Source organism: Callospermophilus lateralis, chromosome 5 (genome assembly GCF_048772815.1).
Source record: "Callospermophilus lateralis isolate mCalLat2 chromosome 5, mCalLat2.hap1, whole genome shotgun sequence".
NCBI lineage: Eukaryota > Metazoa > Chordata > Mammalia > Rodentia > Sciuridae > Callospermophilus > Callospermophilus lateralis.
Window position 1 is genome coordinate 73,176,993 of NC_135309.1, and position 21,004 is coordinate 73,197,996.

General features: G+C 43.2%; 1 protein-coding gene across 5 annotated transcripts in view; it reads left to right on the forward strand.

The window, feature by feature from the left end:
• Positions 1–946: 946 nt before the first annotated feature.
• The window catches only part of Nrg2 (neuregulin 2), a 179,362-nt gene continuing 159,304 nt past the window's right edge, over positions 947–21,004 (forward strand). For all 5 annotated transcript variants that reach the window (XM_076855972.2, XM_076855973.2, XM_076855974.2 and 2 more), the window contains exon 1: positions 947–1,661. In XM_076855972.2, the coding sequence (XP_076712087.2) occupies positions 947–1,661 (715 nt within the window). The remainder of the gene's footprint in view (positions 1,662–21,004) is intronic.

Sequence of the window (21,004 nt, forward strand, 5' to 3'; positions counted from 1 at the left end):
ACTTTTATAAAGAAACAGTTTTTGTGGATCAGTCTCTGGTCCTGACAGAGACTCCCAAGGGACATCCATCTCCCTTGGGGAGCTGCTTTAAAAAAAAATGGGGTTGTGTAGCGTGCAGCTTAATTCTTCCTGATTTCTGGAGAAAGCCCGGAGTTTTGGAAACTACCCTCTTCCAACAGCCACCTCTGATTAAGCGTCCCTAATGTTGAGACAAGACTCCTGGCAGCCCCAACCCTTACAAAATGATGGGGCCGGGATCCTTCCCCGCCTCAACTCGAATATCCAGCACTCACCAGGCGGTGGCAGGGCCGAGCACGTGGGCTCGTATAAGGGCCCACTTCCAGGGTCCTCCTAGGGAAGAGGACAGCTCAGGAGGTGAGAGGACGGCGCACCATCCTGACCCGTGGCAACGTCCCTGATTCTTACAGCCAATGGCCAAAGGCAGGAGAAATGCCCTGTGTCCTACTCCCATGTTCAAAAGATGCTGTCAGAAGCCACTATCTCTTTTACATTCTCTCCTCACGCATTACCCCCACTGTCATGCCGATAAATCCCAAGATCATAGGGTGGCACGATTCCTCCCGTGCCCCTGCGGGTTGAAGGCGGGCACTAAAGCAGTGCAGTCCCAAGCTTTCCCTGCAGAAGCCGCGCTCCCCACTTGGTCCGGGGGTAGAGGGGGCGCGAGAGAGCAAGTGGGCGGGCGTCCCATCCTCCGCATCCTCCTCCAAGTCCTGGCGCGCAGGGAGGGAGCGCTGCGCTGCGCCTCGCTGCGCATCGCGGCCCGCTTGCCGCCTGCCCCCTGCCCTAGCTGGGCCACCTCCCCGGGCTGCGGGTGGAGGGCTACCGGGCGCTAACATTACGCTGTTTCCGGTTTTCCAGCGGGCTCTGTTTCCCCTCCCAAGGCGGCGGCGGCTGAGCGGCGGAGCCCCCCAAATGGCCTGGCCAGATGCGGCAGGTTTGCTGCTCAGCGCTGCCGCCGCCGCCACTGGAGAAGGCTCGGTGCAGCATCTACAGCGACAACAGCAGCAGCAGCAGCAGCAGCAGCAGCAGCAGCAGCAGCAGCGAGAGGAGCAGCAGCAGCAGCGAGAGCGACAGCAGCAGCAGCAGCCGCCGCCGCAGCAGCAGCATCTCCCGTCCCGCTGCGCCCCCAGAGCCGCGGCCGCAGCAACAGCCGCAGCCCCGCAGCCCCGCAGCCCAGAGAGCCACCGCCCGCTCGCGAGTCGCAGCCGCCGGCGGCATGAGGCGCGACCCGGCCCCCGGCTTCTCCATGCTGCTCTTCGGTGTGTCGCTCGCCTGCTACTCGCCCAGCCTCAAGTCTGTGCAGGACCAGGCATACAAGGCACCCGTGGTGGTGGAGGGCAAGGTACAGGGACTGGCTCCGGCCGGCGGCTCCAGCTCAAACAGCACCCGCGAGCCGCCCGCCACGGGTCGGGTAGCGCTCGTGAAGGTGCTGGACAAGTGGCCGCTCCGGAGTGGGGGGCTGCAGCGCGAGCAGGTGATCAGCGTGGGCTCCTGTGCGCCTCTCGAAAGGAACCAGCGCTACATCTTTTTCCTAGAGCCCACGGAGCAGCCCTTAGTCTTTAAGACGGCCTTTGCCCCCCTTGACACCAACAGCAAAAACCTCAAGAAAGAGGTGGGCAAGATCCTGTGCACTGACTGCGGTGAGTTGCCCCCTCCCTCTGCTGGAGAAGGGGGGAGGGAAGAGGTGATGGAGAATGGGGGTGGGGCGGGGAGGTGCTGCAGGTGCCCAGGCCTGGCAGCGTCCGGCCGCTGGAGGGGGTGGGGCCACCCCTGGGCAGGGCGCCTGGCATGGGTGGGTGAGGGGGTTGAGGTTGAGGAGAAGTAGGATCAGGCTCAAAGTGTGCGAGGGTCGGGGGGCTGGGGGAGGCTCCGGCCTGTGCCAGCTGGGATCTGCGGCTGATGTATGGCATGTGGAGCTGGAAAGCTGCCATCATAGCCCAGTAGCGGAAGGAGAAACACGAAAAGGTCCGGGCGGTGCTGGCCTGAGGCTCAGTGAGTCAGGAGTGACCCTCCGAGGCCTCGCCCGCTCTGCTCCCAAGGGCCTGCCTTGCTCAGGCTGGCAGGGTCTGCAGGATCGGAGGGGCAGACTCTCAGGCTGTAAAGGCCTCCGCTTACAAGTTCTCCTAGGGAATGATCCCCCGCCCCCTCCTTCCTCTCCCGGGGCTCGCTGCTCTGCCATCCACACCGCTGGCGCAGGCAGAGTTGGACTTTTTCTGCTACTGTTTTCCGTCCTCCATGTGGCTCCTTTTCTCCCCCTCTATGGTGATTGCCTGTCTTCGCCGAGCGGGTAGCACAGCAAACCTCCAGGACCGCTAGCAGACACCCCTTTTAGCGATTTTTGGAGGATCTTACTAGAGCTTTGGATGATGATGATGATGAAATAGAGTAACTTACTTCTGCTGAATGCTGTAAGTTCAGCTTGGACATCTTCCTGGCCGGATGTATCCACTGCATCTCTTATCTTCATGATGTTGGGTGCTGCACAAGAATGCAGGTGATTTGAAACAAATCACTGAATCTGGAGATCCCTGAAGCCGAGAATGGAAGTTAAAGAAATGTCAGTTTACCAGCTTTTTCTTTTTGTCCCTGAATCCAGTACTTACTTCTCAGTAAGATATTTAAACTGAATTGTCCCTTCATTGGAGTATTCTGTCAGCCTGTCCTGTGCTTATTCATATTGGGGTTTCATTTTGTTCTCAGGCTGAATCTGTGGCATTTGTTGTGACTCTGGACTGTATAACCACTGAATTTCCATAGATGACCTGGATTCTTAGAGAAGTTGGTATGTTTACCAGTTTACCAATTGAATCTGGTTAGTGTAGATAGCCTTGAGTAGCAAAATATGTGTAACAGTTCATTGGAAGTTTTGCTGCTCTCTTCTTTCTAGATTAATGCCTTGACTTTTGGAAGCTTCCCTCCCCCGCACCTTCAAGAGGCAAATTTTAGGAGTTTAGTTGTGGGAGTATATCTAGGCACTATGTTAAACTGCCATCACTTTAATGAGAAGAATCTTGGCAGTGTCTTAATAAGGAGAGAAAAAACTTCAGAGATAACAGCAGTTTATGGTGCTGACATTATTCTAAGGAATATTGTTGACTGTTTTTTAATGTTGGTTTTATGTTCCTAAATATTTTATGATGACAAGTTGAGACTAGTTAAGAATTTCTAATTTTTTATTCTATTAAGTATTTTGTCTGAGATCCCTTGGGAATCTGTGGAACTGTATTGTTCAGTGGGAAATAGACAGTAAAAACATTTACTGAACCTTGTTCAAGGACAGCTTCTGTTTGGGGTTTTGTTGAATTATTCCTGATAGGCACAGTGCACATCTTCACATGATCTCTAGTCTGGGCCACTGAGGACCTGACAGCCATTGTCAGATATCCCCATAGAGTAGTGGGCTTCTCTGTCCCCTTGTTCCCCATCTCTTCCTTTCCCCTCCCAACACAATGTGCCTTATCAGTTATACCTTGTTGGTTTTAGTGAACATTTAATAGTTTAACCACTGAATGCAAAGATCATGAAAGAGATAAGGGTCAGAAATATAGTTCATGGCCATCTTATATTATTAAAATAGCATGCGTACTATAGTTCTCAGAAAGATAAATTTAGGATTGCAATCACTGGTAAAGGGAAGGACCTCACACATCATAAATTATAGAGGAGCAGGAATGTGTATGGCAGTAATGTTTTAGAATGCAAAAAATTTTGCTTTGAATTCATAGTGAATAGGGAGTCAGTTTGGGGAGTTTTATGTAAGGGGATTAGAAAGTAAAGGGCCTATTTGTGAGAGGAGACTTGTGGAATTGGTGATGACAAAAGAATATTAACTACATTTTCTTATTTTCTACCATGTGGTTAAAGAAAACAGGTACTGTAATAGTATAATTAAATAAGGAAACAAACTCATCCTATCTAACCACAACACCTTCCTTATGTTCAGCAGGAAATAGCTAACAAATTCATTTTCTTTTTTCTATTCTAAAGAAAGCCCTCTGGGCCACAGGGTCACTGGGAACATTTTCTCCTTGGAGCAGATTTGCCCGTTGCAAAATAGGGAAACTGGCACTTGGAAACTGTCCTTGTGGCTGTTATATTGAGCAACTGAGGTTGAATTGTTACTTTGTTTAGCCAGTTCCTGCTCTGAGTGTGTCTGGATTCCAAGAGGTATTTGTGCTTAAAAGTTGGCAATGCCTCAGTAGCATCAATGAGGGGTCACATTGCACATCTTTTAAACGGTCCTCCTATATGGCTAATTTCAACAGTGAAATGTTGACTTTAAGTCTGTGAACTAAGGTGGACAATGGTAGGTGGGGGTCTTGCTGCATTGACAATATATTGTCAAATGATAAATATCATCACTATGCAGGGGGGCATTTTTACAGCTCTCATGTGTATCATTTATCCAAAAATACTACCTCTGGTGGTAAAGAGTTGAATAAAATCTTTGCACTTCTAGAGGATTGCATACATGGAGTTGTTTTCTGTGCAATCAGTGAAAAGGAGAAGAAATGGAGTTAGATGGCCTTTCAGGGATTAGCAATTCTTTGCCATGCTATAAAAAAATCCAGTTCTGCAAATAATCTTGCATTTTCAAAGATGGTTGCATATATTTTGGTATAATTACACCCCATCTTTTTGCTTTCTTATAAATATGTTTTAAAGCTCTTTCCTTATTGAGTAAATGCAGTAGTTAGCAATAAAAAAAAAAAGAACATTTCTTCCACAGGGACTTTCTCATTTGCTATTTTCCAGTGTATAGTGTATTTTGTTGTTAAACATGAACAAGGTGTATTTCTTGGAGACTTTACATTCTTTAGAATAGTTTTATTTGTATTATTATTGTTGTTATTATTTTGCTGTACTAGGGATTGAACTCAGGACCTTGTACATTCTAGGCAAGCATTCCACCACTGACCTACAATCCCCAGCCCTTTAAGAGAGTTTTAAATTAATTTGGCACCCAGAATTATATATTAGAGGAAGGTGGTTCACAAAATTCAGTATAGCAAAAGCGACTGCATATTTTTAAAATGCCATTTATTTAAAGAATCTTTTCTTCCCCAGCCAGCTGGAAACCCAGCTGTGCTTCAGCTTGAAGATGGGAAAATAAAACTAGATTAGAAACTGACCAGTCCTAGTGGTAAGGACAAGACTTGGTTATAGATTGTGGGGTTGAATGGCCATCCTAATGTCATCATTTCTTGTCATAGTTGCTTTCCTCTGCAGAATGTGATTTTGGGGGCAGTTATCTTATCTTTAAGGGCTTCTCTGTCCTGACTCCCCTGCCCAACCCTCCCTGTTTGGTACTGTGTCTTGCTTATAGGACTTTCCCTGAGGGCTGTTTGAATGAATGAAGTCAAGAGACATTCAAAAAGAAAGCCTCTAGATTCACGCTAAAATAACCTTAACTCCCTGATCTCTGACACCAAGCCCTAGGCTGAAAAGCTGAGTTTGATGATAGTCTTTACCTGTCACTATGGGAACCTCCCCCCCCCCACCCCCCAAGGAGTCCTTATCAACTAGAATAACCACAATATGCTTAATCATTCTGCTGGTTAGAGTTAATAGGATTTGAGCAGTAAGAATAAAGGTCTTGTTAGAGAAGATTTACTTAATTGGGGGACAGAGAGAGAGATTACCATTCCCCTTCCCCCAAATTTAAACAAAAATAAAACAACTATTAGTTTGAACTAACAACCTAATTGAGATCTAGGGAGGATAGTGTATTGACAGTCTAGGGGACTAACTTTCTCGTGGCCTCCAATCAAAGCAAGCGTGCTTCCTCCTCACCTCTGTTATCTAGATATTTTAATTTTATTTCCTAATAACTATAAGCTTATTTATTTTTTAATTGTAGATGGAAACAATACCTTTATTTTATTTACTTATTTTCATGGGGTGCTTAAGGATCCAACCCAGTGCCTCACCTGGGCAGGAAAGCACTCTACCACTGAGCTACAACCCCAGCCCCCATTTGATCTTTTTAATAAAAATGTATTTATATTTTGGTTATATGGCTCAAAATTCAGAAAGTACATAAGAATATATGACGAGGGCCTGGGGTTATGGCTCAGCAGTAGAGCACTTTCCTCGCACATGTGAGGAACTGGGTTCGATCCTCAGCACCACATAAAAATAAACAAAAAAAAGGTATTGTTTCCATTTACAATTAAAACAAAATTTTAAAGAAAAAAAAAGAATACATAGAGAAAAGTCTCCCTCATCCCTTTCCTTAGCTATCCAGCTCTAGGGCAATTATAAGATAACATTTTTGAAATGTGTATTTATCTAAAATGTGTATTTTTCTAAAAACATTTTTCAAAGTAGTCTTTCATTTTTCTTTTAACAGATGATAATGTTAATTTTGCCATTAAGCCAATTTTATGGTAAATTCTTCCCAGGTTTATATATATGTGTATGTGTGTATGTGTATATTATATGTATATGTATATGTATGTGTGTATATATATATATATATATATATATATATATATATATATATATATATATCCTAACCCAAATTTTCAACTATTTGGCTCCAATTATAGCTGACTCCTTTCCACCTTGAGTTATCTAGTCAAAGGATACTCTTTTCCCCTTAATTAGTACTCTACTTCACAGGTATAATCTTAGGATCAGGAATGAAAATACCAACTTACTTTTCAGATACTTTGCCATTAGGAAGTTTTTCATGATGAATCTTCATCAAGATGCTCAAAGGACAGAACCAAAGTTTTGTCACTGAGATTTAGGGCTTGTAACTTTGTCCATTCTGTAGCTCCCACTGATTAATGCTCTTGGTAATCTCACAGTAGCATCCATATGGAAGTCACAGTATTTCCTTAGATGGAAAGAGAAAATTCCACAGTGCACAATTGCTTAGATTTTTATCCAGAAGCCAAAGACCCCAGTTACTGATGAAGAGTTTGATTTTGACCATATTCATATGCAGCTTGTAAGAGAGTCCAGGGGGATTTAGGTATCTGAAAACTGTTTTGAAGTATATTTAAGGTAACTGACTTGAAGATAGTATTTAAATTTCAGAGGATCGGGGCATTGCCATTTGGATAAGTAGGGAAAAAGTAAATGTGCAAATATCTAAACAGCAGGAAGTCTTAACCCCCTAAATCCTGTTGGCTTTGTGGCATTTAGTAATTCTGAATATTGATTTGGGAAAGGAATGGTGATGTCAATATCAGTGAAATTTCTCCTGTGCAGTCTTTAACAACTTGTTTTTGGGTCTTTTTTTCAAAGTCTGAAGTGTTGTTAGTATAATATGGACTAAAGGTAAAAGAAATCTGACTCCATCATCACCAAATTTAAGTTTGGATGCATGTATGTAGAATGAAGATTTTTGTCTTGTTTCTTGTTTCTTTTATCACTTACTTTTCAGAAATCATACATAGAAATAATTCTAGTTTATGAAGTTCAAGAGATGACATAGGGAACTCTTTAGAAAACTGGGAAAAATGGATGAATTGAGCAGGGAGGTGCTAAATTATGACAGGTTTGAAAAATGATGGTCTTATGTGAAATGAAACTCTTTTAATAATAACAATACACATGGATGAATTGTGCTGAGCTAGAGAGCCATGCAAAGCTGTGAGAACTTAAGCAAACATGAAGGATGATTAAAAGGCATTAGGATAACATGGAGAAGACATGCTGTACCCAGGCAAAGAGCCGGCAAGCTTTTGCCAATGTGGGATGAAAAGACAAGTTCACACTGATTGAGATCAGTTGCTGCTAATCGGCTGTGATGTTTTTGATAATTATGAAACGAGGTTAAGTTAAGGTGCCTTCTTTCTCTGACTAGTTCTGCAGGGAGAGTGTGCCACATGAGCTCTGGCCTATGAGCATATTCCCTTCCCACTTGTGCATTCAGTGAGAGCCAAATAGCTTCTCCAGGGACCTTCTCTGGGACAGAGGCCTACCATCTTCAGAGCCTGCCTCTGCTCAAGACCTGATTGTGCCGCCAGATTCCTGAAGGTGGGTGGGAGGTGGTTAATGATTCATTTTCCCTCCTAGATGTTTCTAGAGTGACCAAAGCACAAGAATCTTACAGGGTTTCTGTATCTACTAGCAACACAGACCCTCCCAAGATGTGATGGTCAGATTACTATTTATTCTCTCTCCAGAAACAGAATGCCTTATGGTTTTCTTTATCAGTTTACAGATTCCCTGCCTGTGCTGAGGACATTTGCTCCCCTACCCCTTCTTTCCCTGAACTGTTTTATAAAGACGGAGGATCTATCTTTGTCCATTAGGCTGGGATGCTTTATTTGATCTTGATCTTAATATTGGTCCAATTAACAGAAACCAAGATGAACTATATTCCTCAGAATTGAATGAAAGGAAGGTCACAGTTACCAAATGGCTAAATAGCTGTAAAAGTCAGGATATCATTATTTCTATTGTGACAGCAATGCAATTTGGTACCCAAAGTTTCTATTATTCAAAAAAGCTTCCTCTCAATTTTATGTTTTAGATGTTTGCTTCAATAAATATTAAATATATATTTTGTGTAAAAAAAAAAAATACATGGCCGGCTGCAGTGGTGAACACCTGTAATCCCAGCAGCTTGGGAGCCTGAGGCAGGAGGATCACAAGTTCAAAGCCAGCCTCAGCAACTTAGTGAAGCCCTAATCAACTCAGTGGGAACTTGTATCTAAATTTAAAAAAAAAAAAAATGGCTGAGGATGTGGCTCAGGGTTAAGTGCTCCTAGGTTCAAGACTTGGTACCAAAAAAAAAAAAAAATGTACTTCAGGGGAGTTGCATCAGACATAGTACCTGCCATCAATGAGTTTACAATTTATAAGTACAAAGACTGAACAGTATTCAACCTAGACTATGATAAATGCTATGAAAAGAGCAGAAGAGTCATAAAGGAAAGAAAGGTCATTGGGTTGGGGTTGTAGCTCAGTGGTAGAGCACTTGCCTCACAAGCATGAGGCACTGGGTTCAATCCTCAGCACCACATAAAGACAAATATAAAGAAAAGTTATATCAGGTTAGATGATTAAAGAAAGTTTCTTGGAGAAGTAGTTTTAAATGGACTTTCAATAGTCAGAGATAGATAAGGTAAGTTAGCTTGGGATAAAGAGAGATGAATTGATTTATTAAATTGGTTCTGTATAAAGAAAGCAGAAATCTCAGTAGTTTAGGGGCATGTTTGTGGACAAAATAACAGAAGGAAAGGGAGAAATGGGTGAGGTGCCTGGAGAGGTAGATTAGGGTGATATTTTCACCAGACTTGAATGATAGGCAGGGCTTATGAGTTTTTCTTAATTATATAAGCAGTATTTGAAATGCATCCCTAAGTGTTCAATATTTTTTTGGATGATATTATAAATGGTATTATTCATTTAATTTCCTTTCCCATTTCTTTATTATTGCTAATACAATTGTCCCTCCTTTGGCATGTTCATTCTGTTACCATTTCCTGGAAAGGAAGCATTTTCTCCACATATGCTTGGATGAAATATGGGTGTAGGAAATGTGGTGCAGGCTTCTCCAGAGGGAGGGAGCTCTCTTCCAGTTTCCAGGCCTGAACACCTCTAGTCATGACCTTATAGGAGGCTCTGGCACTCAACCTCCTGAAGTCTGAGTCCCTTCTACTAGCGCCTGTGGCCACAAAAATGATCTCAGTGTAGCACCTCACACACGTGCTTAGACCAGTACTGCATTTCCCAAGCACTGCCTAATGGATGACTCCCTTCTGGATAGCTCGGCATGACTCTAGAGAAGAGAGTTTCGTTACCCTCAGGGTGGAACAGGTGAATTAAGCAGCTGATCTGTTTTGTCAGGTTGCGTTGAAATTGTCTCTCGGCAAGAGAAAATAGCAGAGCTGTACCCAATGCAACTTTCCCAGCATTGTTGTTGGTCAATTTGATGGGGGGGGGGGGCGGATAATGAAAGGAAGAATTAAAAAAAAAAAAAAAAGGAAAGAAAGGAGTCTCAGACCATGACATGATTCATTTGTCACAGAGTGAAACCAAGGCCCAGAAGTGGAGAGTTTCTTTCCAAAGGACACTGGGGCTTCCCAGGGCGGCCTGCCTGACCGCTCACTCACAGCTACTTTCTTTTCCATACACTTTCCACATGAGTTTTGCTTCTGAGACTCCCTTACCTGAGGCTCCACCTCTCCCACTTTGCCCTACCTTGCTCCCCAACTTTCTGCTCAGGCCTGATAATTTACTCACTTTCGTCAAAAAGGCAACAGCCCTTGGTCAGTCCCCATTTTGAAGAATCAGATAAATCTCCAGAAATTCCTACTACAAAGTTTCCAACCCTTCCTTGAACTTCAGATTGATAGACCTAGTGGGAAGGTGGGATCGAGTCCTGGCATAGGATGAGGGTAGAACCACGCCCTACAGATCTGCCCACATATCTGTCAGGTTCGGTTCTTTTGGATGAGATGCGAGGTTTTTCCTGAAGGCTTCTCCCATTCTTCCGGGCATCATTTCATAGGATGCTGCCTTCTCCAAAAAGGCTAATGACATTTCCTGCTCTCTTTGTAACATGACATTGTCTTGGTCATCTACTGACAGTGATTTCTCCCAGATGGCACCTCCAGGGCTCAACTCAAGTGGTTCAAGTCAATACTAAGACCCTAAGATATGGAACCGGGAGTTACCTTCTGGGCAGAGCAAGATATGGTCACCTCTGAGAGAAAACCCTTGCTGCTTGTAAAGAATGGAACCTGTATTTTTAGGAGGCATATGGGTGGTCCTGGATTGAGGGAAGCTTGCTGCTTCCTTTCTCACTATGTAAATTATCGGCGTAGGCTTCCACTGTGCATGGTATGTGCTTAGCTGAGAGGGCAAATGGGAGCTGGAGCTGGGACCGGTGCCCTTGGGAGGACTGTTTTCCCTCGGCCAGCTTTATCCCTGCTTCTGCCTTTGTCCCTACACAGAGAGGGCTCTGTGCTTCTTCTGGGTGGTAGTGCAGCCCTGGGGCCTCCAGCAAATGGTCTGCCTTCGGTCCAGGGATTGATGTACAGGAGAAAAAGTTAAAGGCATTGATTTTAGATAGTTCTGTGAAGGGATAACTTAGAACTTTAGTGCTTGCTGGGGAGCTGTGTCTACAGAAAACATCAAGTTGGCAAAGAGTTCTAGTGGTCTTCATTGGCCCAAGGTCACGAACTATATTTTTTAAATCAGGTACAAGAGTTTACTTTTCTTTTCTCTAAAGTTAAATAATAGCTTAATCATTACAGAGTAGAGGCAAGTTGTCATTGTAGGAGGAAAAATAGAAAGGGCAATAGTATTGCTCTGTTTACAGGACTCAGAGGGTAATCCAACAGATGTTACTCTTCATTCTGTAGTTGGAAGATTTTGAAAGAGTTTGTTACTAACAATTCTGAGTTTTGGGGAAGGGCTTTATTGCTGGCTTTGCTGTTGACCTGGTCACACTTGAAGATTGAAGGTAGTTTGCAAATCCTGCCAGTAAGGGGAATGTGACATTTGGTTTTTCTGATGTGCCTTTCACGTGCTTCTTTTCCCTGTCTCCACCTTCTCAGATCATTCCATCATGGGTTTTTCTTCCTTTGACCACCTTGTAAAAGGCATAGTTCCTAAGGCGCTGTCCTTGGTTCCGTTTTTAGTTTATGTAATTTTTCCTTCCCTCCCTTCCTTCCTTCCTTCCTTCCTTCCTTCCTTCCTTTCCTTCCTCCCTCCCCTTCCTCCTTCCTTCCTTCCTTCCTTCCTTCCTTCCTTCCTTCCTTCCTTCCTTTCTTTCTTTCTTTCTTTCTTTCTTTCTTTCTTTCTTTCTTTCTTTCTTTCTTTCTGCCATGGATTGAACTCAGAAGCATTCGACCACTAAGCCAAATCCCCAGCCCTATTTTTGGTATTTTATTTAGAGACAGGGTCTCACTGAGTTGCTTAGCACCTTGATTTTGCTGAGGCTGGCTTTGAACTTATGATCCTCCTGCCTCAGCCTCCCCAGCTGCTGGGATTACAGACATGTGCCACCTTTTTTTTTTTTTTTTTTTTTAATGTGGTGCTGAGGATTGAACCTAGTGCCTCATGCATGCTAGGCGAGCACTCTTTCACTGAGCCACAACCCCAGCCCATGTGTAATATTTTTTTGGAAGTATCACTCTGTTGGGTATTAGCCTAGGGGGGTAAGACTGCATATTCTGGAGGCAACTTTTCAATTGGGTGCATATGATTTTGTGACTGGCTGAGTTCTATCACCTTGGGTAAATTAACATCGTGGTACCTCAGGTTCCCAACTCTAAAATGGGGCTAATAACAATACTTACCTTATATCGTCGTGATAAGGCTTAGGACTTGGTGAGTTACTTCGTGGAAGATAGCATCTGCTTGTAGCAAACTTTCAATGCAGGCTAGTTTCAGTTACTCTCACTGTCCTGCCCATCACTGGCTAAAAGAGAATGGCTTTGCATCCAGACTGATAGCATCCAGACCCTGTCTCTGTTCCCTGCTAATTATGTGAACTTGAGAAATGTTGCTTGATTTCATTGACATTTTTCAATCCAGTTTCAGCTGCCCATAGCACATTGTTTTTGTTATTTATTGCTGCATAACAAAACACCAGTTATGTGTTAGAATCTTTCATAGTTCTGGGGTTTGAAGGGCTCAGAGAGCAGGTTTAGTATCTCTCAGGTAGTTTTACTCAGATTGTGGTTGGACTGTCAGACAGTAGCTTAGATTAGGCCATTTCAAACTTTCTTTTCTGACTTGTCTAGCAGATGCTGCTGGCTGGTTTTTATCTGGGAGCTTAGCTGGGGTTGAAGGCCAGAGACCTTGCCTGGGTTTCCTCACTGCAAGAGGAAGCATCCCAGAAGAGGGCCAGGAGAGGGCCGCATTGTCTTTTTTATGATCTAGCCTCAGAAGTCACAGAAGTCATATTCAGTTTGTTAGAAGAGAGTTACTAAGTCTTGCCCAGATTCAAAGGAGAGAATGTACACTTTGCTTCTAGATGAAAGGAGTGTTAAAGAATGTGGGCATTACAGTCTGCCCTCTGGCACAGATTACTTATATTCCTCACTCCAGAAGAATGTACTCATCCCCACCCAAGACCACGCTCTCCCCCAAGGAGGCTCATCTGTTATGACATCAGGTTCAGGCTCAGGCGCAGGGCCAGGCCTTGCCATGTAAGTCAGGTCTAGATGCAGATGTACCTCCTTGGGTACAGCCACTTCAGTCTGTTTCTCTTGATCCAAAGATCATAAACTAAAGGGACAAGGTGTCTGCCCTCCACCCCAAATACAGTGCTTAGATAGATGTAGGATAACTGCTCTAGATGGTTCTTTTTTTAAAAAAAGTAATGCTTACTTTTTTAATATATTTTAATTTTTTTAATGGGGTGCTGAGGATGGAACCCAGGACCTCACACTTGCAAGGTAAGCGCTCTACCACTGAATCACAACCCAGCCCTGTAATGCTTACATTTTAAAATGACTTTATTTTAAATTTTGAAATAATTTCAGAATTGCAAGAAGAGTGCAAACACAGCATAGTGCTCCCAAATACCCTTTGCCCAGCTTCCCTAAATGACACCATGTATAAAATTACCAAACCATTTAGAAAGGGGGAAGCATCAGTCACTAGTCCATAGCAGTTCCAAAATCCAGCCTGGCATATGAGTAGGGCTCAGTGCCACTGCCCTGGAAGATTCTTCAGGGTTCTCAGTTCTACCCTGTGGAATCCTGGTTCTGCCCTCTGGGTTAGCCTTCATATTCCATCAAATTCAGCCGTTTGCCACTAAGTAATGTCCTCTGCCTACTTCCTCTTATAGATATCTCTATTAGTCCACATTGGTGGATTTCCTGATAGCACAATAATTTCTTTTTTTTTAAAGTAGTTTTTAGTTGTTGATGGATCTTTATTTATTTATTTTTATTTATTTATATTCGGTCTTGAGAATCGAACCCAGTGCCTCACACATGCTAGGCAAGTGCTGTCCCACTGAGCTATAAACCCAGCCCCTAATTATTTCTTTTTTTTTAAAATAATTTTAATATTTATTTTTTAGTTATCGGTGGACACAACATCTTTGTATGTGGTGCTGAGGATCAAACCCGGGCCGCACGCATGCCAGGAGAGCGTGCTACCGCTTGAGCCATATCCCCAGCCCCCTAATTATTTCTTAAAATGTGTGGCTTGGGACTGGGGCTGTGGCTCAGTGGTAGAACACTTGTCTGGCATGTGTGAGCTCTGGGTTCAATCCTCAGCACCACATATAAATAAACAAATAAAGTGAAAAATCCATTGGTAACTAAAAAAAAACAAATACATGGCTTTCCAGTGAATCTTTTTTTGGGGTTCACTATGTTAGACAAAAGCCATGCTCACAAATCTTACCAAGATATGCATACTCTTCCCTACATTAAGCATCCTGTGAGGCTGCTGAGGGACAATACCCTGAAGATTAGTGAATCCCTATTCTTTAATGGGGAGGATCTGTGAGGCATGTCCTTAAGATCCATGGAGGGTCTTTTGTCTGTCTCAAGATTCTTTGAGGCATTGCCTTTGATCTTTCTGAAGTCTTAACAAAGGGTACAAATCAAAAAGTCTTAAACTGAGCCTAGTGTATTCCTACCATATCCCATTCAGGTTAGGACACTCCCATCTCAGATAACAACATCTATCTAGTCTCCCAAGCTATTAGAAATGTCAGAGTCATCTCTGACTGCTTTTTCACCCTGCCCCCTTCCATTGACAAGTCATAATCATTTTTACTACTGCAGTCTCTTCAATTCAGTTCTTTTCATTCACAATGCTCTAGCGGAGTGCTATATCTTACCTAAACTGCCATAGTAGCCACAGATGGAATTCCCTACCTTCAGAGTTTCTGCTTTCTTCCATCTATCATCTATTGTTGGCATTGGCTTTCTAAACAGGATATCTCTCCCCAACCCAGAAATCTTCAGTAGCTTCTCATTGTCTGTGAAGAAAACTGAAACTCCTTCACAGGACACGCGAAGCTTTCCCCAATGAGGCCCCCACCTGCCTGTGAGCCTTTTAGCCCACTCTGCCACACTTATCTTTGCTATAGCCAAAACATACTGCTCAAAATTCCCAAATCGTGCACTTTTCTTCTTTAGTGCTTTTGCTCATTCTGTTTCCTTGGCTTGGTGTGCCTCTGCTTTCCTACTCATTTCCCAGCTTCCTCATCTTTCCAGGCTTTGCTCAGAGCCTGGAAGGCTCAACCCTTCTCCTCCCAGCGTTTTCTGATTCCCTCAGTCAGAATGAGCCATGCCCACCTCTATGTCTTGGTATGGTTCACAGCTCTTCTGTGAGCAACCTGGGGAGGAGGAGAGCCTGTGGATGATCCTCCACGCTGTGGGCTTCTTGAATGTAAGAGGGAAGCAGAGGATGTATCTTTATGTATCAATTTGTGCCTTCCTTAAAATAGATGGCTAACAAAGGTTCTGTGACTTTAGGATTTTCCCTCAGGATTAGAACTGGCCATGGGAATAAGCCTGTGGAAGGAGGCGGTCCTAGGGATGTGATATGTTGATAGATCTATGAGTAGTACACTGAGATTGATGCTTTAGGTGAAGTAGGGTAAGGGGTGGGTTAGTTACAAAGTGCTCTTTACTATCTTTGTTGCTACTGTTTATAATATTAATAAACACCAAATCTCTGAAATGTGGGTCACATTTGTGTTTTATTAAATTCTATGGGAAAGCACCTTGAAAATTGTATTCAGGGATGGGAAGACCTGGTGGTTTTGTATAATCTGGTATCCCTATCACTTTCCTGGTAATGAAGTTAACAAATGATAATGGGAGCTCAGTAAATGTAAGTTGAAGGGAAAATGAGTGAAGAACTAATTTCTTTTTCTGTGTTCCTCTGTAGGACACTTACATGTGCCATAGCCACACAACACAGCCAAGGGAGCTGATTCAAAATCAGCCCAGCTGGGTACAGTGGCATGTGTCTATAGTCCTACTACTCTAGCTACTCAGGAGGATCACTTGAGCCCAGGAGTTTGAGGCCAGCCTGAGCAACGTAGGGAGATCCTGATTTAAAAAAAAAAAAAAAAAAAAAAGGAAAATCAGCCTGAGAGAAGGTTTTTCAGCAAAATGATCTATGATCTATCCGGGTGTTCTTGATACTCAGGAGATGTGTGGATAGTATGACAGGAGGCCGGCAGATGGCAGATTTCAGTCCAAATTGGGCAGTTAGAAGTGACAGCACCTTCCTTTAGGTGGCCAGGAGGAGAGTTGGGCTGTGGGGACTTAAATGAGGAAAGGGGGACTAATCAGGTCTTTTTAGCTATTGTTTTAATGGTGAGAGTCCTTCCTGGAAATCAGCCTTTGTAGGTCCAGCCTTAGTCTTTGTTTCTGTGTGACCTTGAGCAGGTTCTACTCATGCTCTGGGCTTCTGTTTTCAGCAGACAAATTATGTTTCTTCTTCAGGTGGAGAGAGTGTTTTAAGCCAATTAGGTAAGTGGCATGGCATTGAAATAGAGCCTTCATGGGTTTACAGTTTTTCTACGTAAATCTTAGCAAAATCCTGCGCTGAGAGACACTCTAAATGTCTGAAATGCTGAGTTTTTCCCTGAAGCTAGACTTCCCCTGTATTCCATTCTGAGTATCAAACCCCAGCAGCCTCAAGGAGTCTGTGATTGTGATAATTGGGTGGGAGGGGTTGGGGCAATTTAGGAAAATGATGGGGGCCTGACCTCCTCCTGCCTTCAAAATCCACAAAGAAGTGAGAATGGGGAAATGATGAACAGTTGATCCAAAAATGGGGAGTGTCCTTCCTAAATTAGGACAGCTGGCTCAATGATAAAATTGTTTCACTCTGTTACTAGCCCTCCAGACCAGATGCTATGAAAACAGAAATTAAATTCTGACTTTGGACAGTTTTCTCCATACAATGAGGGCAGTGTACCTTTTCTTTCTGCCCTTGCTCAGCTGTGGATTCTTCTTGGGAAGCCCCAAGAGTGCTGATGGAGGGGGCTCATTGGGCCAATATCACTGGATTTCAGAGAAGGGGCAGATGTCATTGACAGATATCTCAGAGGATGTCAGTTTTGCATCTGGTTGGCCTTTGGCTTGTCCTTGGAGGTTCTGTTTTTTCCTGTTTTGGGTAGATCTAGCTCAAGGTGACCTCCTGCACTCCATAGATAGTAGAGTTGGCGTGCTTGATCTCTCAGATATTCCTGAGAAACTGATTTTGCTGCAGGGCTGGGTGAACCATATGGCAGCCTAGATTACAGAGACTGTTGGCGTTTGTCAACACAGAGAGCAGGCTTTTTGGCTATAGCAAATCCCCTAGGTAGGGTTGCCACACCATCTGTGGTCACAGCATATAGGATCAGCCAGGTGGATATGCAATCACATCCTCATCCACTTCCTGCCTCCAGAAGGAAGGGAGAGGCAAGTTCAAAATCAAATATCAGTTAAAATATTTTTATTTTTATTTTTTTAGCTCCTTGATTGATATTTTTTTTGAAGGATGCTAGGGAGATCTAGCAGTTTTGTATCTTGATCTTGCGAGGTTTATAATCTAGTTGGGAATATCAGATTAATAAGTAACATAAAGCAAAAGGCACATAGTAATTGTCCAAAGGTAAAATAGACTAGAGAGAAGGGGGAAAATCAGTTGGTGCTGGGAAGTTCTAGGACAGTGTTACGACTGGTGGTCAGCCTTGCAGAATGAATAGGTTTGGGGAATTTAGGAAGATAGGTGAAAGTCTGCTGGGCTGAAAGAACAATTGAGCAGAGGTAGAGAAAAATGTCTGTACAGGACCATGATGATGTTAATACTGTTGGGGTAGAGATGTAGAGAGATAAGATTAGGAAAACAGAGCTGGAGCAGATTAAAGAGGGTCTCTCAAGGCAGACAAAGGAATTTCAACGTGGCTCTGGAGGTGATAGGGTGCCATTGTTGGTTTTAGAACAGAGATAGGATACAAAGAGAGGAATGTTTGTGAGTACTTTGTCCACATGATTCAGAGTGGCCTGGAATTGGGGAGGAATACGTGTTCTGGAGATTAAGAATGTAGTTATAAAGTCCTAGAAGCCATGGAGACTAAGGAACAGGTAAACTAGATATTTTCTTTCTAGAATCTGTGAGACATGGGGATGACCTGGGTAGCAATCATAAAGGAGAAAAACAATAAGGTTTGATCTTGGAAAGCTGGAAATAATAATGCCATTAACAAAAATGAAGTTATAAGGGGGAAAATGATGAGTTTGGCAATGATGTTATTTACTTAACAGATACTTATGTGAGATTTGTTATATACTTGGCACTGTTCTAATCACTTTATAAATGTTAGCTCATTTAGTTCCCACAATAACTAAGTGAAATAAATACTGTTATTATCCTCTTTATTACAAAGGTGGAATCCAATCACAGATTAATAACTTGCCCCAAATCACAAACCTATAAATAGCAGAGCCAGAATTCTGAACCCAGGAGGTCTGTGCTCAGCCCCCATTTGTTGGTGGGAGACTCAAGTGGACATATGGTACATGGAGGAAGGTCAAATACTTGTTGGGTACTTCCTCTGCACAGTACCCTTTGCAGAAGATGTAATAATGAATAGAACTTGGACATACCATCAAGGAGCATATAAAGATCTTGTGAGGGTGATGGCATTTGTCAAATTGTTATTAATGGTACTAAGTCATATGCTACCAAAGAGTATGGCACTTACCGAGAGACAGAGGACAAATACATAACTAGCTAGGGGAATCAGAAAGACTTAAAGGAGCCAAGACAGAATAATAGGTAAACCCAGACAGATGGATCAAGTTGGATTTGGGTAGTTGATAGTGGGGGAAGGTCATTCCTGATAGAATGAAAGCTGGAATTCATGGTGGAAGAAAGAGAATTCCAAATCTCTTTTGGGACTAGCACACTGCCTTGAAGCTACCTCAGCACCAAACCCTCCAAACCTAACTGGGATGGGAAGTAGTTTTAGTTGGTCTGTAGCAGAAAGCATGATTTGGAGCAGCTGGAATAGGGACATCTGGGACTTTCTTAATGGAGAGCAGGCGCCTGTGTGAAAGGTTGGGGCCAGAGATGAAGAGTTAGATGGAGATGGGACAGAAATAAGGAGGGGATCCATTAAGAGCAGAGGACTCCTGAAGGGTGGCTGGAGGAGAGAAAGAACTGAGGGCAGAGAGAGGGAACCTCCTTGCTTTATGCACACACATATCTAGGCTGTTCTTACTTCCAAATGAACCTAATATTCCATAAAATTTGGATCTCTCTCTGTTTAGCTTGTGGGCTTCAGCTTGTTCCTCTCCTAGGCTGGGTGGCCGCTTCTGGCTCTCTGTCTTTGCTCTCCAGGCGTCTCCCAGCCTCTTGGGGTAATGAAGTTCTTTTTGTTCTTGTTGCCTTTATGTTCAGGAATCTATAGACTTTTCTGCCTGGTTTTCAGAAGGAATTAACAAAACATTAGGGGCACGTGTGTGAGCGGCTCAGTCAGACTATGTTCTACTGGTGCAGAGAAGATATTTCCTTCCTAGGTCATGAACAGGGACTTCTAGGGGATAGGCAAACTACTGAATTCCATACCTGCCCCTTATAACTTAAAGGATCATTCTTAGGAAATCAGTGGTGAATGGAGACAGACATAAAAATACAGAAGTTAGGCGTTACTCATGGAATTTTCTTTGGACAATGCTGGGATTAACCTAACCTCAGCCTTTGTCTCATAAAACAGCACAATCCTAAGAGAGAGAGAGATGTTGGTTTAAATTCTAATTTGCCACTTCCTAGCTCTGTAACCTTAGGATGACTAACCTTTTCCAGGCTGTTTTGTTAATTGTAAAATAGGGCTAACAATATTTACTTTTCTTACCTAACGGGGATATTGGGAGGATCAGAGGAGATTACATCCATGAAAGCATTTTGAGATTGCAAAGTGCTGTATCAAAGCATGCTGTGATTATTATAGCTAACCAGTCAGCTCACTCTTAAAGATTAGTGCTCAGAGAGTGCCTTGTGCATAACCTATTCACAGTCCCTCTGCCAGTGACTAAAAGGCAAGGTCACAGAGTGGGAGTTTGAGACATGGATGGAATATTTCCCTGGGCAGACATATCCTACTTCATTGGTCCCAAGATGCACAAAACCCTCCTGCCCCAACATGGACATCTCTAAGTCAGGCCATGCCTTATAATTGGTGGCACAGTATATGTGATGAATAAGTTAATTACTTTTTTGGAAGAAGATGGGCCACATATGCAAACTTGCACTTTTTTTTTTTTTTTTTTTTTTTTTTTGCTACCTGGGAAGCTATTTGACCTCAACCTTTGCTACCAGAAATCTTACTGAAATGCATTGGGGCCTTTTATGGCCTCAGTGAGTGTAGAAGTCAGTTTGTCTTGGAGGGTCTTGTGATGCATCATGGTCATCCTTTCTCACTGCATGAGATCTGTGGAAGTGGAAAGTTGGCTTGAATGTATGTTCTGATCTTGGGACATATTATGTGTATTGATATTTTGGGGGGGTATACTTGAGATTGAACCCAGAGTCACTTAACCACTGAGCCACATCCCCAGCCCTTTTTATTGATTTTATTTTTGAGACAGGGTCTTGCTAAGTTGCTTAGGGCCTCACTAAATTGCTGAGGCTGGCCTAGAACTTGAGATCCTCCTGCCTCAGCTTCCATTGTCACTGGGATTACAGGCAGTGCCACTGTATCCAGCTGTATTGATTTTTTAAGAAATCTCAAATGGACAATTTTTTCATCATTTCTTGCTTCTTCCTAAAGGTGAAAGGCAAGATGCATTTTGGTGAACAGATAGTTTATGTTACCCTGGATTTGACTGTTTGGAACTCTGGGTGTTGGTGAGTAGATGGGTCCCCTATCCCTGCCTATAACCCTATAACATCAACCCCTTATGTAACAGGACAACCAACCAGCTCTCTGTGAAGTTTCTTTTCAGGATGAATTCTGTTCTTGTTTTCTTTTTACCTTTTGACAGTTCTTCACATTCCACTCCAAATTCAAAACTTTGTGCTTAGTACCAGTTCTTCT